Source organism: Phyllopteryx taeniolatus, chromosome 14, assembly GCF_024500385.1.
Source record: "Phyllopteryx taeniolatus isolate TA_2022b chromosome 14, UOR_Ptae_1.2, whole genome shotgun sequence".
Lineage (NCBI taxonomy): Eukaryota > Metazoa > Chordata > Actinopteri > Syngnathiformes > Syngnathidae > Phyllopteryx > Phyllopteryx taeniolatus.
The window spans coordinates 20,081,438-20,108,076 of NC_084515.1; the positions used below are offsets into that span (position 1 = coordinate 20,081,438).

Genomic DNA, 26,639 nt, shown 5'->3' on the forward strand with positions numbered 1-26,639 from the left:
GGCTTTATGTGTCCTTCTCTCCTTTCTATGTCCTTCCTTATGGTCTTTCTTACTCCCTCTGTTCTTTCCTTCCTTCTTGCTCTCTTTCCTTCTAGCCTTCCTTCCTTCCATCCTTTTGTCTATGCTTTCTGCCTTTCCTTGCTTCCTTCCTCTCTGTCCTTCTTCCTTCTTTTGTTCCTCCTTCTGTCCTTCCTTCTTCCCTCTGTTCTTTCTGCTGTCCATCTTTCCTTTCTGGCCTTCCTTCCTTCATGTCCATCCTTCTTCCCTGCTCTCTCCTTCCTGCCTGTTCTTCCTTCTTTCTTTTCTTCCTTTTTTCAATCCTTTCTTCTGTCCTTCCTACCTATTTATCTCCATCGCTCCATCCTTCCTCCTTTCTGTCCATCCTTCCTTCCGCTCTAGCTTCTCATCTTCCTCAACGACTGCACACGTCCGCCTTCTTCTTTGCTTATTTCCACCGGAGTCCTTCGTCCCCGTCGACGCGCTGGTGGTGTTTCTGGTTCGGCGGCGAGTGTTCCGAGGCTCGTTGCCTAGCAACAGGCCGCAAGCGGCTTGCGCGCGATGGCGGCTTTACGTAAGAAGACGTTTGATGGCAGAAATGTAGGACGCTCATCTCAAGGGGGAAGTCTGCGCGCGCATGGTGTGAAATTGAGACGGTGGGCGTGGACAGGAAGTGAAAATCAGCTGATGCTCTTCCTATGCAGTGACTGGTTGGAAGCACAGGTGGGTAGTCACATGCTACATTTACTGAAGTAACTTTTTGATGAAGTTGTATTCGTCAGAGTAGTTTTATTGCACCAAACTTGAGTACTTTTGTTAAGAAGAAACACCGCTTTTACTTCTGCCATCCTTCATTCTGTCATCCCTCCTGTCTCCTTTCTCGAGCTTTCAGCATTTCGCCGAGTGCCCGCGGCCACGACGACCGAGCGCCGTCGCCTGCCGGTCAAGACGGGCGGTTGGCACGCAGGCGGCGGGCAAAGGAGACGGTTGCCATGGCGACCGTCGCTCTTAAACAGCCGCCGCACAAACGTCCCCCTCGACGACCGGGACACCATCTTTGAAAACGCTCTCGGCGGAACTCTTCACATCACACGCACGCAGTAGCTGCATAGCGCGCCACGTTCGACGCGCGCCCGCACCGCACTGTGCCGACGGTCGCCATGGTAACCGCCTTCTCTTCCGCTTTAATGCCACCGGCCGTGTTGGGAATCCCTCACGATTACTTTGGGCCGGTGGCCATTTTGGAATCACTACAGAGGATTTCAAGATAGATCCATTACAAAAAAATGTCAATTAAAACAAATCCCTTTGCAGCGATTAGCGAGTAGCCAAGAATGAGAAACAGACTACTTCCAGACGTTTGACTTTTACTTGAGTATTTATGTGAAGAAGGATCGTTTACTCCGTTACAAAGACCGACATGCCGTTGGCTATTTTTATTTACTCGTTCTTGCGTGTGCGCGTCTATTTTTAGACTCCATCTTCGACTTCGAATGTATGCGTTGTTGGTTTCTTGGCTGTGAGAAATTGAAATGGTGGCTGGCTGGTGTGTGTCGACTCCCATACATGATTTGATTGGATGTTCATGCTGTGAAGTTACTCTTTACTGGAGTAGTTTTTTCATTGGGCCCTTTCGTACTCTGACTCAAGTAAATATTTGGATGACTACTTTTGACATTTACTTGAGTCATATTATTGTAAAGTAACAATATTTGGCTACTCTACCCACCTGTGTATATATCTCTCTATCTATCTTTTGTGTCTTCTGAATGTTGAATTATGCCTGCGGCTTCGGAATGCAGGAGGAAGCCTCCGAAGTGCGAGGCAGACGTGCTCGGCGCTTGTTCGCCGTGCTGCAGATAGTTGGACGGACAGACATCGCAGGACGCTCTTGAAGAGGCGAAGGCACAAGACACGCCCACGTCAGACAGCGGCGTAATTCCGGACGAGTAGCGCCCCCGGTGGAGTCGCCCTCAGGACTGCTCTTCCGATTGCTCTCACGCTTCCTGTCACAGTCGATCGATATTGATTTCAACTTTTACGCCTCGTCGTACTTCTGCTATTTTTTCATTGATTGACACATTCGAAAAGTCCATTTGTAGACATTCTTCCTATTTGTTACTTCTGCATTTTCTGTAAAAAAAAAAAAAAAGATAAGAAACACAACTTGTTTTATGACATTGTAGGTTTGTTTGCACCTGCTTGACGGTTTACTAGTATTTGTCAGCTCACAATGAGAATAGACATTCACTGGGATATACTCCTGTCTTTGAGTCACATAGATGGTATTGTTATTAGTCATAAGAAAAAAAATAGTCAGAAAAACAGCAGGGGGGGGAATAATCATAAAACAGGCGGGGGGGGAATAGACAGAAAAACTGAGAAAAATATTTTCAAAAGTACTCAGAAAAAGAGGAGTTTTTTTAATCCAAGTGAATGCAATACGTTTCCGTAAACTTGCACTGAAACAAAAAAAGCGAACGAATTTGTGACGAGCGAATCGCGAATAGGTGGGGAGTACTGTGGCTGTGGCTCGCAAGTCCTGTTGTCATCACACGCTTTGGCCACAGGGGGGCAGCCGCGTGCCGTCACGTTTACGAACGTCCAGAAGAAGGCAAGAAGGCGAAGGAGGAGAAAAACGGCTGCGCGCGCGAGGAGGAAGTGGCCACCGTTAAATGTGCTGCTTTCCTTCAACAATTGGGCAACTTTGAGCTTCTTCGAGGTGACATTTCTGTTTCGTTGATACGCCTTAAGGTTACTTAGTCAGGCTTGTTTGCGCTTGGAATGGAAGGGAAGCTCGAGCTACAAGGTGTTAGCAACATTGCGGCTAACTCGTGTGACCTGTCGCGGTTTTGTAAATGCACAAAGTTTGGCAAGTCAACAAGTTCTCGAGGTCCGATGTTCAGTCCAAGGGGAACGAGGAGCGTTTGACTTGCCTGCTAGCTGCGAAGAAGCTTCGGGGCTGATTGATGGATGGATGGATGGATGGATTGATTGGTTTGGTGTTAGTTTGAAGGTTAGCCTCCAGTTTTCTTTTGTTCACTGCGGCGTTCAAGACACGTGGGAACTTTCAAACACTCGAATAGTGTCCTTGACCAACATCAAATCACTTCAACAAAGACTAGTTATTACCACACTAACTACTTAATATATAGTCAGATAAATTGTGTAGTGCTGTTGAAATGTTTAACGAGCAGAAGTTATCCCTTAAATGGTGGAACAGCGGATACATCGGGAGAAGTAAGTCAACAACCAACCAGTCGCCAATTCAACTCTTAAAAAAACAAGACAAAAAACGAATGCAGGAGAAAGTGTGGCGTACATAAAGATCCAACTGTAAAACTTGAGGTGCAACAGTCAATATGCCAACAACTATTTTGATAATCGTTTGTTTGGAGAGCTCGTTGAACTTAAAATTTATTTTTAAATGAAATTCTTTGATTAGCCTAATTGAAAAATAATTGACAGATTAATCGATTATTAAAATAATCATTAGTTGCCAAGGCCGACTGATGACTCAATATTCTACTCCAGTTAGAAAAATGGCTTAGTAGTAATTATAGAGTACGCAATGAAAACTGGTGAGAGCGTCTGCCTCACAGTTCTGAGGACCGGGGTTCAATCCCCGGCCCCGCCTGTGTGGAGTTTGCATGTTCTCCCCGTGCCTGCGTGGCTTTTCTCCGGGCACTCCGGTTAACTCCCACATCCCAAAAACATGCATGGTAGGTTAATTGACAACTCTAAATTGCCCATAGGTGTGAAGGTGAGTGCAAATGGTTGTTTGTTTGTATGTGCCCTGCGATTGGTTGACAACCAGTTGAGGGTGTACCCCGCCTCCTGCCCGATGATAGCTGGGATCGGCTCCAGCACGCCCGCGACCCGCGTGAGGCTAACTGGCTCAGAAAATGGATGGATGGAATGAAAACTGTTTGCGAACGCAGTCGACTGCATTCGGAATCATTCAATGATTCCCGACTCCCAAATCACTCCAAAAGGATCATTTAGGAACTATTTAGGTAGGTCCGCTTTCGGGAAATCCTGGAGTGATTTGGGAGGAGCCAATGAACTTTTATTGCTATTTTATTGTCTTGAAAGCAGCGTAACGTTTGCGTGCGGAAGTGATGAGCCGAAAGGCCGTCTGAAGCCCCTCCCCCGGCAGTCTGTTCACAAGTGGGCGGGGCTGTGACGTCACCGGTCTGAAGCGGGTTCTGATCCGTAAACGCATCGCGTTCTGGCGCTCGCGACTAACTTTGACCTCGTCGCAGATGCGGACGGAGGCCCGTCGAAGCCCGGAGGCGCCATCTCGACGATCCATCGTGGCGGTGAGCGAACGAGCGGAGATGATGCGAACAAAAGGCCGAATTGTAGCCGCACCCGCCAGCAGTTTGTTCTCACGGCGGGAAAAAGCTATGACAAAAACGGACCGAAGCGTTTGTCTGATCCGACCTCATTGGGTGGCGGTGTGTGACGTCATTGGGGGCGTGGTCAGCTTGCTCACCTTTTGGTTGTTTTTCCAGATCTTCCTTGGGGTGCGGTCACGTGATCGTGTTTGAAGCGCACAATCTCCTCCATCCAGCAGGCGGCGCTCTTTGCAATTAGCTCACTTCTGTTTCTTCCCTCTGAACCTCAAACTGTTGGAATAAAATCATTGAGGTCAAAACAAGCTTGTGTTTATTTTCCTTTGAAATTGCAAATTGGAAAGTAGAGGATGATTACAAATGACCTGATGTTTATATATATATATATATATATATAATTGAATGATCTAATAAAATCGGTCGACATTTAAAAGAAAGTGGTTCGGCATGCAAGCGATGCTCAACGCGAGGGAATTATCATTTGACACACGTCATCAGTTGCAGCATCTCCGTTTGTGCTGCAAAATTGCGGAATAAACTGCAACATGAAAATATGCACGACAAACACTCTTGGTCAACTGAACAACTGGACAGCTAATTTGATGATTTTTTTGAAAGAAACGAATCTTAGTTTGAGTTGTATTTATAATAAAGTTGAATGTTTTAATATTTTAAACTGCATTTGCTTACATTTTTACACTGAACGTGGATCAATTTTTGATTGTTTTCTGACGTTGGTTCGTGTGCTTGTGTTTGTTTGAGACAAATGCAAATCACTTCCGAGTGGGCGCGTGACGTCACTTCCTCCTTGCCGTCCTAGCAGTCAAGATGGCGGCTGCGAGTATGCGAAGCGCCCTGCAACTGTCTGTCTATAAACAAGCGAGCGCGTGCGCCTTCGTGCAGGTTTTTGGGAGTTCCACGCGGCCGAGCGGCTCCATTTGCTCTTCACTCGGATTCTTCAACGCTCCGCTGCGCAGGTGACGCCAAACTGCCAAACGACACGTACAAGTACAAATATTAATTCGACCTCCAAACACTTGTCATTGGTCAACGTAAAGAATGACGTAATATTTTTGTTGGGGGGGCGGGGGGCGGCGTACATTTACGTCGGACTAAAACTAATCATCAATCAAAGGACATCATCTGGAGCACTAAACTATAAAAATGTATCTAAAAATGTTTTGAATTATGTACATAGTGCTCGCCAGACATGCTGATTTAGATTTTTGTTTTCTAGCTGTAACAAGTTTTGTTGTGACCGACTAAACAGGATGGAAAAAAGCTGACGTCATCGATTGGTGAACATGAACTAAACATTCCCATTATTGCTCTTTCCGTGGGCCGCCCCTCATGATTGTGAAGGCAGATTCGGTCGGCATGGCAACGCACGGAGGGTGAAATCTGATCGGATAGAAAAATCTAACATCCGTGTACGGAAAGCCAAGAGAAGCAAACAGAATGTTGGGAATAAATGAATACAATTTGGCGGAAGGAATACTCAAGCTGTCCTTGACTGCTCACCGCTGCATTTGCTAATGAGCCGCTCGTCTGTCAATCAAGCGTGCCCACCGCCATCTTCGCGTTATTGGACAAACTGTGTTCAGGGTCATCGGAGCGCAGAGGAACGCCGCCGAGACATCGCAGCTGTGGGCGGGAGAGCCCGACGAGGGCCCAGGAAGACGACAAAAACGAGAAGTATGGAAGAAGGTGGCGGCGGCGGCAGTGGCGGGTCAGCGACGCCCGACATCAGTCAATTTGTGATCACACTTTTTTCTTCCTCGTTGTTATTTACAGTTCTTGGTCATCTTTTGTCTTCTTCATCTTTTGCGGTTGTCGACGCGCGTGCGGCTTCAGCCTTCTCGCTGTCGGGCTCCTCGGAAGAGGCGGCGAGCGAAGAGGAGGAGCTGATCGCGCTTCTGAAGAAGGCCAAGGTAGCGAGACGCGTCGCTCGCGCGTTCGGGCCTCGTGTGACCTCCGCCTGTCGTGTGACCTCGCCCGCAGCTCAGCATCCTGAGGGGCGAGCTGGAGGCGGCGTCGTCCTTCTTGCATGCCGCCGCCGTCATCGCGCAGCGACAGCGCCACCGACCCGCCATCGTCTACACCTACAGCCAGGTGGGCGTGGCCGACGCGAGCGAGCCGCGGCGCGACTAGTTTTGCTGTCGTTTCAAATTTGAATGGCGGGCAAACGCCGTCGCAGATGCAACGGCCAATGAGAAACGCTGCGTCGTATCACGTGAGCTTTCTCAAGAAAAATGCCGGTCGCGCCTACCAAGCGAGACGCGGCCGCCGAGCTGTAGCGGGCCGCCGTTTATTCGGTGTTGGGCGATACGTGAACATTTCTAATTGCAGATGTACCCGTGGCTAAAAAGCAATGCGTGGAGAGTCTCTGTCATGGAAATCCGCCAGCGTGAATGTGAGAGGAACAGCCCCTCAAATATTCCCACTCCCAACTTTTATTGTCCTCTCTCGGCCTGCAGATTCTCGCGGAGAGGAGCACGGTCCGTTATACACAGAAACCCCCGCTTATTTGCAGTGCTTTTTTTCATCATCATCACTCACGTTATGTTAAGTTATGCAAGTACATTATTACAGTTGTTACTCTATTTTTAATACCATTTGTAAAATATTTTGTGCTATCCATTGCTTTTGTATTGTTCGAAAAATGTCTTTAAAGAAGTAAAAAAGTACCAAAAATGTTAGAAAAACATGGCCAGGGTGTATTTAAATGGGGCGGATTTTCACTTCTCACGGGCGGACGGCGGAATCAATCTGCTTGTTGACAATCGCACCATGTTGTTTGCGGTTGAAAAAAGGACCCCGTCGAAACGTTGTTCTCCAATAAGAACACCAGGGGTCGCAGTTTTTCAGTTGTGGTGAGTTGTGGAAGGGCGAGTCGCCTGGTGCGCGGGGGTCAGCAGACTAATTTGTTGGCGATCGGGTTCGAATCCCGTCTCTCCCCAGATGGCCAACCTGGCGTACGTTCGTGGTCACCTGTCTCAGGTGAGTACGAGTTTGCTCGACGGCTGTCGGCTTCCCGCCGCGGTGACGTTCCGACTCTTCGCCCGCAGGCGGAGAAGCTCTTCAAGGCGGCCATGAGCTACATGCTGGCGGGCGGGACGCCGCAGGTGAGCCACCTTTCCGTGCGCTCTCCAACGTCCCGTCCTTCGCCGCTCAGCGACTTCCTGTTCGCAGGACGACAACGCCTTCGTGGAGATGTCGCTCAAGCTGGCCGCCATGTACGCCCAGCAGAACAAGTGAGCAACGCGCCAGCCGGCCGCTTGTGGACGCACATGTCAAATCACACGTGGCTTTACTGTGTGCGTGCGTGAGGGCGGAGCTTGCCGAGCACGGCTTCAGGTTCTGTTTGGAGACTCTGGAGGTCAAAGTGCAAAAGCTTCAGGAGACGCCGGCTGATCAGCTGACAGGTGAATAACGTCGACCGTAATACGTCGGCACGATGTTCTTCAAGTTCTTGTTATGTTCCTCTTCACGTTGTTGTTGTTGTTGTTGTGGCTTTGGCGCCTACATGCGTGCGTGTCCAGAGGCCGACGAGGTTCTGCGGAAGGACACGCGTCTCTTGCTGGGTTTGTGTCTGGACTCGCGCGCTCGCTACCTGGCGTCCACGCAGCGACTGACGCAGGCGGCCGACGACTATCGCAAAGCGTTGGACATCTGCAGGCAGGAGCAGGGGCCGCAACATCACCAGGTTAAAAAAACAAAACAAAAAAAAACACGCGCACACACAGGATACCGTGAAACACACACGCACAGCACCACAAGTGAAGACGCAGCGATGCCGCTACACGTATCGGGTATTGATGCTAATTCTCCGGTACTGCATACACCGATACCACGTCAGCAACCTGATGCAGACAGTGGGGAAAATAGCTATTTGCATACAGGCATACTTGGTAATGTGTTTAGTTCTACACACTGCTATGGCACACATTACTATAGGAATTGAAGTTGAACTGAACGCTTTGTTGTGTTTTGTTTCCAAATAGATGAAATTTGTTTGACGGTACGTGCGTGTGTGTCTCACCCGCAGACTCTGGTCCTGATGAGCGATCTGTCCACCATTTTAGATATGCAGGGTCGCCACGACGACGCCCTGGCGCTGATCCGTCAGGCGGTGGACGCGGCTCGGGCATCGGGACACGAGGACCTTCACGTCCTCCTGGCCAACATGGCCGCCGTCCTGCTGCACGCGGGTGGGGCGAAAGGTCACCGGCCGACCGCCGCGGCGACCTAACTTTGTTCGTTTGCGCTCAGGTCGCCACGACGACGGCGTGCGCCTGCTCCGCGAGGCCCTGGGGCTGGCGCGGGAAGTCGACGACCGGGAGGCCGTCCGGCACATCCTGCGGAGCCTCGGGCGGGCCGAGGCGGAACCTGACCGCGAGGGGGCGGAGCCGCGTTCCGCTTAGGTGGGGGTCAAAGGTCCACTTTCTACGTGGGGAATAAAGGAGGCTGAAGTGGAAAAAAACAAGTTTGCATTTGTTGACTTGCAGAAAAACAAAGTAGCCAATACTGCGGCAAATGATTTCCTCTTAGATTTCCTCGACTTTTCTTACATTTTCAATGTGCTTGTCTTCTTTATCAGCTGCGGTGTACTTTAATATACCTCTCTCCAACCTTTTCTTCGAAAACGTCTTTAGGTCTTTACAGCAGGCGGTTCGATAAGATGAGCAACGCGGCAAGATTTGCCAAAAATGAATTTGAAAATGCCGAGTGTGCTTGGAACGGCCACTAAAATCAGATGATTGGTTCTGGAGAAATTGAGGTTTTTTTTTTTTTTTTTGTGATTTTTCCTATTTTGGGGAAGGTTTTCATTTATTTGCCTCTATTTGTTAGGGAGGATTTTAGAAGCCATTGAAGTGCTCATTACACATTTTGGAGAAAATTCCACACGAGTCACGTTGCTAGTAAGACGGCAGACATGTGACATCACCAACCTTCTCGATGTTGTCCGGCACGGGCTCAAACCCGAGCCTCTGCGAGGGAAGCGGGCGGATCCGGTAGCGTCTACTTCCTGGAAACAAATCGCAAGCGGAGCGCGATTGTACTATGACGGCTGCATCGCGACGTCAGCGTCCATATAGCGCCGTGCGGGTTGCGCTGCTGCAGTCTTATTGTTAAGTTATGGACTATTGACAAACTCGAATATTGACAATAAAACCAACCGCAGTCCGAAAGATTAGTGTTGCGGTGGCTGCTTGGGACTTGAGGGAGTCGACACCCCTCAAGGGGCAATAAACATGAATTATTCAAGTGGACTTTGCAGAGCTTTTATTCCAAACTGAGCAGGCAACAGGTTTTTCTCCTGTGTTTTGTTAAACTTGACTTGACAGAGAAGCTTTTATCACAAACCGGGCAGGCAAAAGGTTTTTCGCCCGTGTGTGTCCTCGTGTGTCTTCCCAGAGTGCCTTTTTCAGTGAATCTTTCGCCACAAACTGAACACGCAAAAGGTTTCTCACCAGTGTGTGTCCGTGTGTGTTTTGTTAAGCTTGACTTTATAGTGAAGCTTTTATCACAAACCGAGCACGCAAAAGGTCTTTCGCCCGTGTGCGTTCTGGTGTGCGTTGTTAAAGTTGACTTTACAGAGAAGCTTTTACCACAAATTGAGCAGGCAAAAGGTTTCTCGCCAGTGTGTATTCTTGTGTGTCCCGTCAAATGTTTCTTTACAGAGAAGCCTTTACCACAAAATAAACAGGCAAAAGGTTTTTCTCCCGTGTGTGTTCGTGTGTGCGTTGTTAAAGTCGACTTTACGGAGAAGCGTTTCCCACAAACTGCGCAGGCAAAAGGTTTCTCTCCAGTGTGTATTCTTGCGTGTCCTGTTAAATGTTTCTTTAGAGCGAAGCTTTTACCGCAAACTGAACAGGCGAAGGGTTTCTCTCGAGTGTGTGTTCTTGCGTGAGCGTGCAAGGTCCTCTTTGAACTAAATGTTTTCCCGCACTGCGAACATTCCCAGCATTTGTTGTGACGTGCCATATCTCCTTCACCATCATCATCGCCATCGTCATCCTCAGTGTCAGGCGAGTGCGACGTTACGTCGTCGCTGTCTGATAGCGGAGCCATGAGGCCGTCGATTTGTGTCGGTCCACGTTGGTCTCCGTCGCCTTCTGTTTTCACGCGCCGACTGGAGCTGCTGCTTGGAGGCTCCGCCTCGATGCTCTCCTCACTTTGACCCTCAACTTCAATCTTCAAAGGAACAAAGGTCAATGGTGTCTTGGTGATCTCTTCCTCCTCCTCCTCTTCTTTGATGTGGGGGGCTTCTGTCGCTTCCGCCTCTTCTTTAACGCAGGACGACTCTGGCTCCTGTTGCTCAGGACGAAGATATTCTTCACCGACGTCTGCAGGACATGAAGAAAAACTGGTTAGTCATGCTGTGACTTGTGCATTTCCAGAAAGGAACGTTGGTGAGCATGAAAACCTCATCTCCGATCAACTATTTATACTCAATGATTCCATTTAAACCCACATTAAAGTGATTCCAAACCTTAGATCTGCCCCAATATATTTCTATTTAAAGAGTAAGAGAAATAGAATGAATTCATCGACTCTTCAGAAAAATAAGCGTGGGGTTAAATGCTCCCAACTTTAGCCACTATTGTTGAGCTAAGCGAGCACGACAGCTGATCAGATGGAGAGGCCGCAATGAGGCTAGAAGTGGGGCCCGTAGACCGCAATCAGGTCCCCAGATCTCGAGATTGTGCTTCATTTGAGCACATGGGAACAAGGTGGAATTGGCAACCTACAAGTATTGAACGGTAATATATTTCTGACATGCAACAAATTGCTCCAAGAATTTCAAATAAGAGGCGGAAACTTCAAGACAATAAGAGGGAAAACTACATTCTTACAAAATGACCTTCAAATATAAACACGGGAACGATTCTTTTGTGGCCACTCAAAGTAGTTAGTGACGAAGCAAGCAGCAAGTGTACAAACCAGCCCGCGTCCGTGTGTGCAGCACAACTCCACGCTCGTCCTCCTCTTTTATTGCACAAAGTCTCTCCGCGTTCGCGCACATTTCGACTCGATCGTTCCGAAGCGTCCACACTTGATCATCTCTGTCTGGCCATATGTTGGCAACAAAAACAAACGCGTCTCTTTGTTCGCGCGGCTAGCTAGCTTAGCTTAGCTAAGATAAGATAAGCTAAGCTAACGAGGCCGAGAAGCTTCAAGGCGCACCGAGAGGAATTTAACCGAACATTAAATGAAATGAATGACGTTTTAGTGCTTTAAAGCAGCGATGGGCGTACTGTGTCGAGGCTTCGGTAAAGCTAAAACGTACACAGAAGTCGAGCCGCAGCGGAAGTTCTTCTTCCGTTGGCGGTTGGCAAATTAGCGCCACCTTCCGAAAAGGAGTGTGGGTCCGGTTGAACCCATTTCACAACCTCCTATTATTTAATACGGAGCCCCAGACATGACATGAGGGGAAAAACTACTTTGTGTGCGCAAACTACTATAATGAACTATTTCGTGTGCACGAAGTACATACTGGACAGGAGGGTCAGGAAATCGAGCGCACCCTCTTTCGAAGTTGAAAGTCGAGGTAGAGTTGCAGTTCCGACCAACACACAAAGAGTAGTCCACTACTCGCTGCAACAAAGTAGCAAACATAGACCCAATCAAATAACTGCTTAAATGTAGAATAATAAGATATTGCCTAGAACATGATAAGAAAAACTTACCCTGACGCTATCGCGTGTGTCTTGCAGTTTCGGCCGTCCGTGAAAGTGCGCTCGATTTGCTTACCCTCCAGGCCAGTACGGAGCCACGGCTTCTTCACGCGCACGAACAATTACTTCGTGCGCACGAAGTAGTAGTTTGTAGATACAAATGAGTAGCTTGTGCGCACGAACTAGTATTCTTTTTTTTTTTTTTTTTTTACATGTCATGTCTGGGCCTCCGTAATTGAACCCTAGTCATTCCAAAAACAAAAACGGAAATTTTAAAATTGCACACATTTCTCTGGAGAATCTCTCGTGTATTCAAAGCAACATTTTTGTCCTTTCAAGCTGATTAACTGTTTCCTTGCCTTCTTCTATTGAACACACGATCGCAATGCATGTTCTGTAGCTGGCTGCTCCCAGCACGGCTCATCAAAAACTCTGGTCAACACTCGAATCCGACATTCTCGTCACGATGCTGAATTGTCAAATGGTGATCTTGATTTGAAGTCTACGCTGCGGTTAAACCCAAGGAAGCTAAATCTGGATGTGAATTGAGCCGTCTCAACGCTCGCATTTTTAGCAAAGGTCTTCCAGGAAGCGGTCCAAAGACCGCGACCCCGGTCTAGCCTTTCCCTTTCAAACCTCGCTCACGCTCCCGACAACGAAAAGCAATCACGAGACGGAAAGCTCTTCTGCGCTCTCGCAATCATACTGGACGGCAGTTGAGTGTGCAACGACCCAAACACACACTCAGAAATTCGGAAATAACCTCCAAACAACCGGGAGGTATGTGAGAAACTGGCTTTATTTGGATCCTATCCTAATTCCATGTCACTCAGTGAGCAGAGCAGATTTGGACGAGTCCGGGCTGCCGTCCGAGGTGAAGGGGAGGAAATATTCCCGAGCAAACTGGAAGACATCATCGGGTTTCTTGAGCAGCAGGAATTGCAGGAAGTCCGAAATGAGCGCACGGATCTCCGGGTGAGCCTTCAGGTAGGACGCGTGGTCAGCCTTCAGCTCCTCCTGCAACCACGCCGCAAACACACAAAGTCTCCAAATCTGCTCGCATCAACGCCGTCATGTTCCGCACGATGCGCGAGGCCGCAGTATTAGCATTGATAGCGTCAATATTAATATTAGCGCACGGCTAAGACTCCATACCGGATCGGTCGAAAGAATAAACGCTCCTTCAGAAAGACGATCCACTACGACGGCGAGCGTCAGGGAGATTTCTTGTTTTCTTTTACTTGTACGCCGCGCCGCGAAAAACGTTCGGCCGCCTTCTCAAAATCGGATTCCTTTTGAATTGTTTCACCACTTTAAAGTTTATGATCATCAAACAAATGTAAATATCACACAAACATAACCCAAGTCAACATATATTGCACAATTATAAATCAAAGTTGAATAACATGAATATTGAACCTTTCTGCGACACGACTGGAAAAACTCAATCCGATCCAGTCGCCGGTCCGAGGCCCGGGGGCGGCGCCTGGTCCGCAGGCGACAAATGTATTGAAAATGAAACGCCACCATTCGGCGAGCGATCGCGACACATTCGAAGGGGTTTTGCGCGCGCCGGCGACACACTCGGGCACTCACGCGGTTTTCGCCGTCTTTTGCGTTCCCAAAGTAGTTTTTGAACCGGTGTTAAGTGTGTTTAGACTTGAAACTATTCCAGGTGGTTCTGGACTATATCATCCCCAGTTATGATGATGTTGTGCGAGATATTTGGATACCGTTAGCTGAACATTTATTCTTACCTTTCGATCCAAGAACTTGGAGCGCATCTGTATGTCTTCTTCCCAAACCAAGGGGATTTTCTCGTAAGCTTTGAGGGAAAACAAAAATCAACACGTAAAGGAAAGCCTGTGCCGCGAGAATGAGTACGGCGTGCCGTACGACGGTGTCGCTACCTTCTTCGTTCTGTGACGGCAGCTGCAGTAACCTCATCGTGACCGGAGAGCCCACCTGCGATCTGCTCGCAAGATGCCTGACAAAACGGCCACAGGCAAAATATTCTTGGCGTATACGTCACGAGGACAAGCGCGACGTGGCCCGGAGGCGGATTGGAGGTTTTTCCGCATTCGCTTGAACGATCCTTCACAACAACGTTAACATGCAAAAGCATCGAGCGCAGTCCGACGTTCTCTTTCGAAAACCTTGGCTCTGGAAGATCGCACAAAGCCGGGCCGCGTTCTATTCATCATTGCTTTTGAATTCCATGGCTCAAATGGTGCCATTTAAATGTTGCGGAGATAACGAGTCTTGAATCAATTCTTCACCAATCAAGCGCGGGAAGGGTATAAAGGCGCGTGCCAATGTTCCCACGTTCTCTCGGTGATGACCCTGCGAGTCGGCTGCGGATGCGCGGAAGGGAATGGCTCTTACCCGTCGGGCAAAAAGTAGCAGTGCCACGTCGTCGGGCTTTCATCCACGGAATGAAGAATCCTCTCCACGCCGAACAGGTCCACAGTTTGCCCGTTCATCTCCATCCGCTTCTGCTCCAGCTCTCGCTGATCACGCACACAAACGCCGCACCGCTTAACATCACTTACTATTTGGACCAGAGTCTCGTCCTCGACCTCATTTGCACGGACGCGCAGTACTTCCGCGAAATCGTCCGCCCGCCCGTCCGTCCGTGTTAGCGTCGGAGGACCGCCGGCCCTCAAACGGGCTAACCTCGGACAACTAGTCCCGGTTGTCAACCGCCGTCGCCTCGCCACTCGCATATTCCCGTTGTTGTTGCGACGTTTACAAGAATAAAGATTGATTTTGTTTACAAATAGCCACTGGAAACACATGTATAACGAGTATAATAGTATATTTTAAAACGCCGTTCGAACCCGATGAAAAAAATGCATGAAACCGGAAGGTTTGCGATCACTTACAAAGGTGGTGCGGCTGATGCGCAATTTGTTGTCAAAGGAGAGGAAGGTCATGTGTTCCGGCACTTTCTTCCTCAAAGCCATCAGGCGCATGAGCAGGAAGTTGGAGCCCTCGGTTACGAGCCCTCGGAGGGCGGCCGCGGGATGCCAGACGCTGTCCCTCGTCACCTCCTGCGCACACGCAAACATTCGGCGGTGAGATTGCGTCACGGGCAAGGCACAACAACAACGTTACAAACGCGTTCCGATTGCCGTGGCGACTCTTGCGCCGACCGACCGACGAGAGGATGGGAAAACGCCGACGTCGTCGTCGAGGGTTGTAATTCAACTGCGGTCGCTCGAACAAACGGGCCCAATGCCCCCCGTCGCCCCGAGCGCCCTCGAGAACGTTTTAACCCTTCGCTCGGCTCGACGCTCACCTTTCCGACACCGCTAACTTGATCGACGCTCATCTGTCCGTCCCGTCGCACCATGTGACAGCGCTTGTCCAAAACGCGGCCGTCGAGCTGCAAAAGACGCACGCAAAGCGTTTTACGAGCGTTTCGGGAGGCGCGTTTCCCGGCGGACGCTCGGTGACCTGCCTCGACGTACTCGTGGCGCTCTTCCTCCAGCACCTCGAGGTCGGCGGTCAGGTAGACTGACGTGGAGGGGGGAGAAAAAAAAAGAGACAACCAAATTAGAGACAGTCCAATAAGACCCAGAGAGCGTTTTTGGTCTTAACGGAGTATTTAGCTGCACGAGGGGGCAAAATGTTAGAAAGAGCTCAATCTGTTGCAACTACAACCACAACGATTTCAATGTTTGGAAACAAAGACACTTACAGCAATGTAATAAAATAAAACGGCATAAATAGAGAGCCAGCCCCCGAACAAAACGTCGCCCGTCCGTCACCTGTCAGCGTCGTTCCGCACGGGGAGTCGTCGACGGCGCCCCGGCTGCGCGCGTGGAGCAGCAAACACGGCCGACCCGCTCTGCGGGCGAACTCCACCGACACGCGGAAGCTCCCCAAGTCTCGACCGCCTTCCGACGCCGTCGTCAGAGAGTCGGCGAACGCGCACTTCGGCAGCTCCTCGGGCTCTGCGGAGCGAAGGAAAGAGTCGGCCTTCGGAGGACAAACGGACCATCGTCCAATGGCGCTTTTGCAATTTGTCAGGAGCGTCTCCAAAGTCACAAGTAAGACTTCTTGGCCTTGAAACAATTTTCAACCCCCCCCCCCCCCCCCGCCGATGACGTCATTTCTTCCGAAGCTTTTGGTCGTTTATTGTTTCGGATTCTTCGAGTTACTAAAGTGGGCACCCGTGCAAAAAACAAAACAAACCCCAAAAACTGCTTCATTTGCCAAACATCATGGAAAACTGTGGACACGCACGAGTCTATTCCACTCGGAAGTATTTGCATTTGATCTTTAGGAACAACGCTGACGTCACCACTTCCGCCTCCGGAAATATTTTTGCAACTCTTCCGACGGGTGCCAAAAACAGCCGCTCGCCCGCGACGCAAGAAAAGGCCCCAAAATGGCAAAGGCGACCCACCGACGCCGGCCAAGAAGGCGAGCGCTTCCTCGGAGGCTCTCGTCTCCGCGGCGAGCTTGCCTCCCTTCTCGCTCCTCTCCGGCGCCTCCATTGCTGCCGGCGGCGGCAGAGAACGCACTTCCCGGGACCCCCGAAGCCAAAAGCGGGCGCAGGCCTCGAGCTCTCCTCGTCCGGCTTGCAGAGGGACGACAGAGGAGTTGTCATGGCAACCGCGGCTCGAGTGCCGTAAAGTGGCGTGCAAGTGGGCGGGCCAATTCGGATAGAGTTGCCCGCCGTCGCGCTTGCATTTGCCAAGGCAACCGTTCAAATTCTCATTTGAAACAAACCGTCTTTTTGTGTCGAACTCACTTTTGTTGCGTGACGCTTTCCCTCACGGGGCCGTAACGAAACATGGAATCACCTCATCGTATCATATCCACACGCAAACTCGTTGGCGGATAAGCAGAAGCCTTCGAGGAGAATCATTTGCAGAACTATCGTCACCAAAGATTTCGGTCGCGACAGATTGTCTCTCAATGTTATTATTTATCACGTACGACATTTTGACATTTTGGTACGGATTTGAGCACGAATCATACAAGTCGATTTGCTTTCGCGGGACGCATAAAATGATAAGATGGGCCGGATCTGGCCCCCGGCCTGCGAGTTTGACAGCGGTGGTCTACGGTAAAGCAAATAATTGTAAAATGAGTTCACTCCAAAATGCATAGAAATGTCCTCTTATACATATAAACGCATCAAAACGTGCGTAGAATGCGGCTCAGAATTGGAGCACGGATGTCTATTTTATTATTAAACGCTCATTAGAATGCAAATCGTTCTTCCTTGACATTTTAGGAACCGTTCCCCAACAGGCTTCCTTTCGTAGCATTTCTCTCGGCCGACCGATCGGATTTCGCCACGCGAGCTCGACGTTAACGGAAAGCAGATTAGCGACGGGCTCGGATTTGAAAGCCGGCCGGCCCTCGGTGACGTCGCCGTCTTTCTGTCCTCCGATCGGTCGGTCGGAGCGAAGCTCGTCGCGGCCGATTCGGACGAGCAAACCACATCTGTCGCCATCCGCATCTGCGACGTCGTCGGCCTAAGTGCTCATCCAAAACGAGGCAGAAATTGTTTCCTAAAACGTATATTGAACGTGTAATGTTACACAGTCGGAACGTTATCGGTCAGCGGTTCGTCCGCGTCCCACTCGAGGGAGCCCGCGTGCCACACTTTGAGAACCACCAGGGGGGCGGCCTAGCGGCTCGCACGCCCGCCTGACAGTCAAGAGTTCCCGGGTTTGAATCTCGGCTCCATTTCCGCTTCCCGCAGAGGTGACAAGTTCGACCATTCAAAGTCAAAGCGGCGAGCTCCCGATTCTCCGATCCCTCCGAGCTCCCGATTCTCCGATCCTTCCGAGCTCCCGATCAGGTCAGCTCATCCGGTCTCGGTTTCAGCGGGACAAACATCACGTCGCGGGACGCGTTTGAGTCCAAACGGCAGATTCACACACGTTGTTGACTTGTTCCTTTCATTTCATTTTCAAGGTCTCATTGTAACGATTCTTCAGCGAATGCCAATACTTGCTGTCCTCGTAAACGACCCAAAAGTTTCCTGAAACTCTTGACGGCACACGCGTGACAAATCTTACTTACTTCTCCTTTCTTCAGAAAGGCGACTTTGTCTTCCGTCAAAGAGAGCGAAGGAAGGTCAACGCAGCGGGAGGTAACAGCTTTTTCGAAAAAAAAAAAAGAGCTTTTAAATTGCCACAATTCACACGTCCCTGCGTTGTCCTCCAACATATGAAGACAGGTACGTGTCCGCACTCGTACTTTAAAATCATTCGTGAACTACTTTCCACAGGGCAAATTCCAAAAACCGTGGACTTTCCAAATCGCGTCCACGGTTTGTTCTGTAAGATCGTATTTTGAAGACATGGCCAATTTGGGCTTTCCGTTTGCCGTGAGCTCTAATCATCCGAATATTTCCAACCGAGCGTACGGCGTGCCTCCTTACGACGTGACGTTGACTTTTTGAACTGAGCTCGCTCGCTAAACGAAGCTTTCGGCAAACGGACGGAGACGCGCGCGCGTCGGCTCCAAGTCACAATTCGAAGCAAGAGGAAGGAAGGTCGGCAGGTCAATTGTCTCTCGGCGTTTGTGGACGCCGAGAGCGACTGACGGACGGCTTGTTTCTGGCAACACTTCCAAAAGGGAAGTTAGAAAAGCTGCAGGAAATGATTTTGCGTCGGCTAACGCAGCAACTGTGCGTGTGCGCTCATGAACGTCTTTTGTCTTTCTTTTCTGTTCGGCGTGCGTGTGCGCACTTGCAGGTCGGCGATGAAGTTGTGTCGGGCTCAAGCACTCGTTTGTTGCGGTCTGCTGATTGTGGCGGCCTTCCAAAGCGGTAGATGACCACCGATCCCCGCACGCACGCACGCACGCACGCACCATGAGCGGCAACGACAGTATAAACCGCGTGTGCAGTCTAGCGAAGGGTCACCATCTGGGGGGATACAACCAGCATGACGACAACTTGAATTTGGCAATTTTCAAATTGATACAATCCCTCCAAGAACATTGGAACCAATTGGGGGGGGGGGGGGAATTTCTCCTGCACCAAACTTGTGAGCTAATGACAAACTTTTACATTCTTCTTTTGTGGAAACTCAAACAAATGTGAAAGGTTCAGTCTTTATTATTTTGCCTCTTTTATGGGAACGGGTCCATTGTTTTGCACAATAATCCTAAGACACAAACAACACAGGTAGAGGTACAAAAACAAAAACAAAAACAAAAAACGCTGCGCTGCGGCGGCGTCACGAGCTGCAGCCACCGCAACGTATATTCCTTCTCAACAGAGGCCAGCGATGTCGACGCCTGTCGGGATCAAAACTCGATCGATAACGTAAGAAGCATGTCCGAACTTCCAAGTTCCGAGCGCGTGCGAGTGCACTTAGCTTCAATTTGCATGCATTTTTTTCCCCCAGCTCCGAGTGTCGAGTTCCTCAGAAGCGGATTTCGGTGACACGGTGTATATCAAAGAGGACGAAACCTTTAACTGCTCGCTTTACCCAACCAACGTGCTCAACTGCTCGTGGGCCTTCCCCGCTTTGCCGGCGGACGCTCGGCTTTATGTTTCCATCAGGTATCGCCTCCGTTTCCTGCAGCTCCGCCAGTGGTGAAAACGAACATTTACAAGCGGCGACCCCTCTGTTCTTCCTTAACGTGCAGCATTTGCGAGAACAACGGCACCGTTCGCCCGCTTCGCCCGACGTCTCGAGAACATTCCGGATCGGCGTCCATCGCTCTGAGGGATGACAAGCTGTTGTATGTCACGGTCCAATTCAACGTGTCCCTGCGCCAGAGGTGGGTCGTGTACGGCTACGGGTACGACGCTGAAACGATCGGTAAGAAACAAAACAAAACTCCATCGTGTTCCCCTGTCGTGACGTTGCAAATGCGACATTGTGTCACTGAAAGGATTTTTTACAAAAAAAAATAAAAAAAATCAATTCAAAGTAAAGAAACACTAGAAAACAGAACTGTCGCCACTACAAGAAACATGACAGGACTTGAGGAAACTCAAAACATATGACAACAGCGCACAAACAACAGACTGAAAGCAAGCAGGCAACCAAATCGACGGGACAACGAGGCACGCGAGTGGCCGGGGGGACCCGATGCGTGGACCCGTACGGGAAGCAGGGTGGACGAGAAAAGGTGGGGACGCAAACCCGGCGAGTAGACGTGACACGAAGAAAAAAAAAAAAAAAAAAAAAAAGCGCCGCAGAGAAAACATGACACAATCCCAGATCAGGACAAAAGGGTTGGAAACTGTGCACTTGGACTTCATTTCATTACTTGTTGACTTTGACGCTGTGTTCAAGTGAGAGCAAACAGGTTTTGTCGTCCTGCGTCGGCAGAGGTTTCGCGTCCGCCCGGAAACGTCCGCGCTTCGGTCAAAGGCGTCGACCTGGCGGTGACCTGGGACGCGCCGCGCGCGGCCGCCCACCGAAACCCCACGTGCTTCCAGTACCAGCTGGACGTGGGACGCCAGGTAGGTCCAAGAAAAAGACGCAGCCAAATGTCATTCTGCAAAGAAGTCAGACTATTCTATTAACTGCTGCCATTGGCCGGTCAACAAAAGAAATGTACAATCGAGAGGGGCGAGCTGACTTACACGATCCCCAACGTTGATCGTACGTCCGACTTGAGCGTGAGGCTCAGAGCCCGGAAATCGACCGCTTGCTCAGGATCGCGATCATGGAGCCAGTGGAGCAATACTGTCGGTACGTTTCAACTCCTGAACCCGCAACCTCAGAACAGTGAGGCAGGTGCGCTAACCGGTCTTCCGCCGTGCCGGCTTGATCCGTAACCATAATTAAAAAAATAAAATACAATCAAATTGAGCATTTCTTTGAGGCCACCTTGGTTTGTGGCCTCACTATTTGCATCTTTCTCGACAGCAATAGAAAGGTCATTGGATCCGCTCAACATGAAGCGGACGGTCCCGTTTGCACTCGGAATCCCCATGATCCTCGTCACTCTGTTCTGGCTCCTGAGGGTCCACCGTCTCAGGTACGGCGCCTTGGTTCCCAAACGCGAAAGGTCGCAAATGAGTTACGTGGCGCGGGCGTACTTCGTTTTGTAAATGCCGATGCGCAAAACATAGCGTTGACATCAACAGCTGAGGTGGTGTATTATATTATATTTAGTGCAGAAATTAAAAGATGGCGATTGATAGGTAAAGCCATACTAATTAAGTCATTGATCGTCAAGAGCTATTTTGCTTGCTGTTGATTTCGTCTCAACTTGTTCGCCGTCCGACGAGCTACATAATGGCAGCTGCGGCACACGCACGCACGTTATGGCGCTCTTCGCAACATCGACAAAGTGATTCGCTCCTCCCGTTCGGAGCATTTCAAAATAGCTTTGTCTGTGTTCAAGCAGAAAATTGAAGACGCTTTGTAAACAGTCTGGATCATCAAGACCATTTTAATATCTCCCACGTACATTGAAAAAAATGCAGTTTGTAAACGATGATTTGATCTATTAAGAAAAAAAGGACAACTATCCAGCTGTGGGCAACAAAAGGCCAGTACTAACAAAAAAGAACACAAAGGCAAAACAGCAAGAAACATATGGAAGATCCGGATGACTTCTGAAGAAATATTCTGCGGATCAAAGTAGACAAACGTTCACATTTTTAGAAGTGAGGCCTGTTCCATCTGAAGCATGAAAATAACACAACATCCGATCAAAAGAACATCATGCCAACAGTCGAACACGGCGGCGGCTTTGTTACTTCGGGACCTGGACGACTTGCCGTGATTAATAGAGCAACGAATGTTGCCGCCTACTAGAAAATCATGCAGGCAAACGTCCGGCCATCGGTTGCGGCAGGACGACGACCCGAAACAAACGAGCAGGTCTACCTCAGAATGGGGGGGGCGGGGGGGTTGATTTCAGCTATTACAACCAAGGGCGGCACAACCGGGTCTTTGGTTCAAGGGCCAATTGCTTTCTTGCGTAGGGACAAATAGGTTTGGATTTTCTTCCCCCTTAACAAATAACAACAAACTGTATCTTATATTTACTTGTGTTATCTTTCTCTGGTATGCAAATTGGTTTGATGATCTGAAACATTTAAGTGAAATCAAAATAAAAAGTATTTTTTACAGCAATGTATGACAGGATGCACCTCTTGTTTGAGTACTTGAGTACTTGTTTGAAAAGAAAGGAGAAAAACAAAAGACTTTTTTCTGTGTTTGTTTTTTAGGGTGATGAAGGTTCTGTTTCCCACGATTCCTCTCCCCCCATTAAAGTACAAATATTTCCTGGACGGAAACAACACATTCGACGTAAGGACGTCTACGCACGCGCAATCGCTGACACATCGAAGAATTCAACAAGGGCTGTTCAGCTGCCACTCGAAAAAAATGTAACCTTTGTGAAATGGATTTTGTTTTCCTCCAGTTTTATCTTCCCGCGACGTCGGCGAAGTATGAAGAGGAGATCACGGTGGTGGACGACACAGAGAAAGAGTTATAAAGTCATTTTCATCGCAACAATGGAATGATTAGAATGACTTTGTCCATATCGTTCACGTGTTTAGAGATAAACATTTCTACTAGTCAAGTTTATTTTTTTGTCGCCCTTACTCACAAAAAAGTCTCAAAGGGCGTCGCGGCCCCGCAGTTGGCAAAGACTGACGACATCCCCTAATCTAAACCCCCAATCAGGCAAGGAAAAGCTCCAAAACCTGGGCTCGTTGTATTCATTGAAAATAAACTGTAATTGTGGTTTGCAACATTGAATTAGGTTCGTCAATCCAAATCTATAATAAGTTGGTAAAAGTGACACAACAGGTTTTTCTTCAGTTCAAAGGATTTTTCAACTGAACGCTGAGAGAGCGCGCCACTCCCAAACAAATCGTTCGCCGGCCCCTCCGAATGTACGATACCGAACGCGCCTTCGCGTCGATGGTGTCAAATTGTGTCGGAACCCTCAAGCTTAGGACTGCGAGGCAGACGTGCAAACCACTCGGGACTGAATCATGTTCAAATAATGCCAGTAGCAACTCGTAACATCGCCGTGACCCGCGTCGGGATTGCGGTGTCGACTTTGATTGGCATTTCTTATGACGGTAAATACATTTGATAGAAATGATACTTCTTATTGCTTTTAGCATTGGTAGAGGAATGCTTCGCATTGCGTAACATTTCCAGTTGCGTAATATACACAGCACGGGACGAAAACGCAATACAGGCAATAGCGCGAGAAAGACATGGATGGCAGCGGAAAGCAAGGAGACCAAAAAAGCTCTTCGGCATCCCTCTGATTCAACAACGTATCGAAAAACATTTGGGAACCCGTAGTCGTGTCAGTGCAGAACATAAAGCTGCAAAGGGGACTTTTCTGCTTCAGATTTCTACACGCACACAATGAGCCCAATTAAGAACGTAGTGGATAAAAACCTACTGGCGAGATCGTAGACAATCGCCCAATCAGCCGCCGACCGCGCGTCAGCTCTGACTCCGTCCGGCCGCCGACGTGCCGACGGACGGCAGCTCGGCAGAAAACTTGGCGCTGAGATCTTTGTTCTCCTGCAGGAAACCCTTCAGCATCATCAGCTGCTCGCTGTCCTGCGAAAGAAAAAAAAGGTATTAATAACGCATCAAGCAAAAAGGAAGCTACGCACAGAAGCGCAAGTGAGCAAAACATCGATCCCATGAAGAAATAAAACCTCGGACGATGGAGAGACGCCGCACTCGATTTCATTTCCTCACCATGGTTTCGTCTTCAGCCGAACGCCGCAACTCCCGCAGCCTCTCTTGTAGTAAGGCCGCCTCCCATTGGGCGATTAGTTGGGGCCAGATCTCGTAATCCTCTGAATCCGCAGCTAACGCCACGCCAGTATAATCCACGGCGTCGGTCGCACATATTGACAAATCAACTGCTAGCATCTGCAACGAGACGTCGTGAGGTGCCAGAAAGTAGAAGAAGGTTTGAAAGAAAAAGTGTCCTATCGTAGCAAAGGTGGCGAAGAAACGCAGACGCGCTCACCCGAGTTAGCCGCACCTCCGCCAGCGCCATGTCGGGTACGTGGCTGAACAGCTGCACGAAACGTGCCAGCGCCAGCTGGAATTTCTCCATCCACGTGTCGTTCACGTGCAGGTTAGCAGAATGCATCAACTCGTTCCGAAATCTGAGCAGCTGCAACGCACGCGCCGTACGGAAGCACAAAAACCGCAACGGCGCGTTAGATCGACAACGTTGAGCAATCGGTGAATTTGCTACGCTCAGCTCGCGATTGGCAGCGAACGTAACGTAGCCCGTGTCTGCTAGGTGAAGCACGACACCAACAATCTCTCGAACGAGAGGAATTATAGCGAACCTCATCGGGCCCGAATCAAAACTGCGGTACTTTCCCACGTGGCATCGACGACTTATCTCACTGAGTGGCACGATGATTCGTGAAATGACAAAAGCCAAGTGCTCTTTTTGTCTTGTTTTGTTTTTTTTGCACAGGTTAGCATTGTAGGGACGCTCACCTCTGTCACGCAAGCCGGGTTAGAGGTCACGGAGGCAAAACAGTCGCAGAAGTTGATGAGGTTGAGCAGAGCGGCGGGATCGCAGTCATGCGCCGCCTTCACGCGGGCCTGACCTCGTGGCATGTAAGCCTGGCGGAACAAACAAAAAAATACATGGCAACTTTCCGGAAGCTTGTGGTTGGAATTTGGCTTCTGAATTCTTGCCAACCGGGTGGGCTCGCTGGCGCACCGCATTCGCACCGCATCAGGCTAAACGTCATTAGCGGACGTGCGCGCGAGCTTTAAAGCGTTCCGTCCGCTGAGCAACAACCTGCGACGGCCGAAGAAAATAAAGCGTCCGAGCGCGACATTTCATCAAGTGGCCTAACCTTCCGAGAGCAAAGTACGCCATAGGCGCGCTAAAAGTGGATTTGCATCTCTTTTTGTTGTTTTTGTTTCCCGCCCAACTTCAAGTTGGCGCTCGGCATTTGCCGTTCATTTGTGAAACTTGCCAAATATTCACTTGAGGAAGTCAAACGCATTCTGTGCTGCGGGCCACACGAGTACTTCTGACCCGTCTTGGGCCATTGTGATTTCCTAGGAACGGTACAGAAGCCATCATTTCTGAACGTCAACACTTGCAGAGCTTTATTGAAATAAAGTGTTGCATATTCATATTGATCGGTTTCCTCATTTTTGCGAGAGGAATCCTGCCCGTGATCGGTGTCCTGGCATAAATATCAATCATTATTATGAATAACGTAAGTTACTATGAGAGCTAATTGGCGCGTCAATCGGCTCTCGCTTGCAAACGGCGCTGGGCTGGCCACCGACTTCGAAATGCCTCGAGTTGCTTTCGCAAACGACGGCGCGAGCACGAGTTCGTCGACGTCGAGAAGGCCGGCGCATCGTCGACGGTCAAGATCGAGAGCTGGAAAAGAAGGTTTACGACGAGGCGAAGCGGGCCAATGTGGTGTTTTTGCACGGACCTTGGCCAGCTCCCAGTGGTGCGTCGGCCACGCAGAAGGAGCGCAGTTGTCCCAGTGGAGGGCGGACTCGGGTCTCCTGTGGTGCTTGACGATCTCGGACTTCCAGTGCAAACACGAGTCGCAGGCCCTGGAAAGCTGCACAGGCGTCAAACGAATCGAGTGACTCTCTTTGAAAACAGCACTTTTGACTCCTGAAAGTGGGCGATGACGACACAGTTTAAGACGCCGCAAAGAAGCTCTCGATATCTCGACTGATTGACATTTGTGTTCTCCGTCAATTGACTGACTGACTGTTGTCGTACTCGAGCGCCTCCAACGACCGGAGACAAATTCCTTGTGTGTTTTTTTTGGACATACTCGGCAAAACAAAGATGATTCTGATTGTGATTTGGGGGGAAAAGATCATCACAGCCTAGCTAAATTAGCCTTGCTGTTTTGATTGGCTCGTGCAGAACCCGCCGCCCTTCCTCCTCCCTCCCTCCCTCCCTCCCTTCCTTCCTTCCTTCTTTCTTTCTTTCGAAGACAACGAAGCAACACGACTCGAGCGCGTGACGACCGACGTTGACCTTTGCGCACCTTAACGTCGGCGGGCCGGCACGCCCACGGGCATCGCCGCCGCAGACGAGGCTCGTCGCGGAGCAAAGCTCGGTGGAAAAGTCGCACGCGCTCATCGGCGTAGGGATGCAAGGCGTCCTTGACGATGTACAGGCACTTGCCCGCCTTCAGCCAGTTGACGTATTGCGGGTCGTTGAGACGCGCGAGCAGCCCCTCGCACATGGCGGCGGCTCGAGGAAAAGACGAGCGAGCGAGCAGGAAGTTCAGCGAGAGTGGCCCCGCCCCCCCGCAAGCACGCGCACATCTCGTCGCCAGAGGGCGCTGTCGACGCACAAGCCATATATTTACACGCGCCTTTTTCACGGCGGGCGTCCACTTAAGCGTTTGTGTCACATTTCTTCTCGGGAATTTGGAGAGACAAGCCACCTACCGGAAACTGCAGCTGACTCGAATATCTTCTTTTTGAAATCAATAACTTACCTGATGTGTGCCAAAACTCCAGTGTAGTTTTGTATCTTTACACACGCGCTGGACAAGACACTCCGTGTCTACCAGCACAACCTAATGATCAGAATACTTCAGTTAGAAGTACGTATACTCGTGTAAAGTCAAAAAGTCAAAGTACAAGTA

At 49.7% G+C, this 26,639-nt stretch overlaps 4 protein-coding genes and 1 long non-coding RNA gene across 13 annotated transcripts; 3 read left to right on the forward strand and 2 right to left on the reverse strand.

Annotated features, from left to right (window-relative positions):
* The first annotated feature begins 2,560 nt into the window (after nucleotides 1-2,560).
* Nucleotides 2,561-4,660, forward strand: LOC133489481 (uncharacterized). The gene is made up of 3 exons (XR_009791921.1): nucleotides 2,561-2,719; nucleotides 4,263-4,319; nucleotides 4,515-4,660. It is a non-coding gene; the product is annotated as an uncharacterized LOC133489481 (long non-coding RNA).
* Nucleotides 4,661-5,137: 477 nt separating this feature from the next.
* On the forward strand, nucleotides 5,138-9,623 carry ttc19 (tetratricopeptide repeat domain 19). 5 transcript variants are annotated; one of them, XM_061798597.1, is made up of 11 exons: nucleotides 5,143-5,332; nucleotides 5,960-6,084; nucleotides 6,210-6,286; nucleotides 6,357-6,467; nucleotides 7,317-7,355; nucleotides 7,424-7,480; nucleotides 7,548-7,609; nucleotides 7,686-7,780; nucleotides 7,898-8,061; nucleotides 8,404-8,566; nucleotides 8,628-9,623. In XM_061798597.1, the coding sequence occupies exons 1-11, from the start codon at nucleotides 5,184-5,186 to the stop codon at nucleotides 8,777-8,779; spliced, it is 1,194 nt and encodes a 397-aa protein (XP_061654581.1). In that variant the 5' UTR covers nucleotides 5,143-5,183; the 3' UTR covers nucleotides 8,780-9,623. The 5 variants fall into 5 exon arrangements, 4 of the variants coding, with proteins under 4 accessions (XP_061654583.1, XP_061654580.1, XP_061654582.1 ...); XR_009791920.1 differs by having other exon boundaries at nucleotides 5,138-5,332; nucleotides 6,362-6,467; nucleotides 7,317-7,480; nucleotides 8,441-8,566; nucleotides 8,628-8,767; XM_061798596.1 differs by having other exon boundaries at nucleotides 5,140-5,332; nucleotides 6,362-6,467; nucleotides 7,317-7,480.
* A 3-nt stretch (nucleotides 9,624-9,626) lies between these two features.
* On the reverse strand, nucleotides 9,627-16,662 carry catip (ciliogenesis associated TTC17 interacting protein). 2 transcript variants are annotated; one of them, XM_061798603.1, is made up of 9 exons: nucleotides 16,452-16,662; nucleotides 15,811-15,996; nucleotides 15,501-15,556; nucleotides 15,339-15,425; nucleotides 14,923-15,090; nucleotides 14,423-14,547; nucleotides 13,948-14,024; nucleotides 13,795-13,862; nucleotides 9,627-10,705 (listed from the first exon to the last, which is right to left on the reverse strand). In XM_061798603.1, the coding sequence occupies exons 1-9, from the start codon at nucleotides 16,540-16,542 to the stop codon at nucleotides 10,571-10,573; spliced, it is 993 nt and encodes a 330-aa protein (XP_061654587.1). In that variant the 5' UTR covers nucleotides 16,543-16,662; the 3' UTR covers nucleotides 9,627-10,570. The 2 variants fall into 2 exon arrangements, with proteins under 2 accessions (XP_061654587.1, XP_061654586.1); XM_061798602.1 differs by lacking the exon at nucleotides 9,627-10,705 and adding an exon at nucleotides 12,819-13,054 and having other exon boundaries at nucleotides 16,452-16,660.
* LOC133489477 (granulocyte-macrophage colony-stimulating factor receptor subunit alpha-like) lies at nucleotides 15,058-22,749 on the forward strand. The gene is made up of 10 exons (XM_061798605.1): nucleotides 15,058-15,114; nucleotides 18,101-18,155; nucleotides 18,763-18,836; nucleotides 19,291-19,337; nucleotides 19,420-19,577; nucleotides 19,664-19,839; nucleotides 20,356-20,489; nucleotides 20,580-20,766; nucleotides 20,899-21,010; nucleotides 22,212-22,749. Exons 3-10 carry the CDS (start codon nucleotides 18,770-18,772, stop codon nucleotides 22,375-22,377), a joined length of 1,047 nt encoding a protein of 348 aa, XP_061654589.1. The 5' UTR covers nucleotides 15,058-15,114; nucleotides 18,101-18,155; nucleotides 18,763-18,769; the 3' UTR covers nucleotides 22,378-22,749.
* On the reverse strand, nucleotides 20,777-26,293 carry LOC133489479 (uncharacterized protein CXorf38 homolog). Of its 4 annotated transcripts, none has more exons than XM_061798608.1 (7): nucleotides 26,031-26,292; nucleotides 25,455-25,589; nucleotides 24,487-24,615; nucleotides 23,999-24,148; nucleotides 23,722-23,898; nucleotides 23,414-23,577; nucleotides 20,777-20,795 (listed from the first exon to the last, which is right to left on the reverse strand). In XM_061798608.1, the coding sequence occupies exons 1-6, from the start codon at nucleotides 26,229-26,231 to the stop codon at nucleotides 23,458-23,460; spliced, it is 912 nt and encodes a 303-aa protein (XP_061654592.1). In that variant the 5' UTR covers nucleotides 26,232-26,292; the 3' UTR covers nucleotides 20,777-20,795; nucleotides 23,414-23,457. The 4 variants fall into 4 exon arrangements, with proteins under 4 accessions (XP_061654592.1, XP_061654591.1, XP_061654594.1 ...); XM_061798607.1 differs by lacking the exon at nucleotides 20,777-20,795 and adding an exon at nucleotides 21,410-21,606 and having other exon boundaries at nucleotides 26,031-26,291; XM_061798609.1 differs by lacking the exon at nucleotides 20,777-20,795 and adding an exon at nucleotides 21,530-22,414.
* Nucleotides 26,294-26,639: the final 346 nt, after the last annotated feature.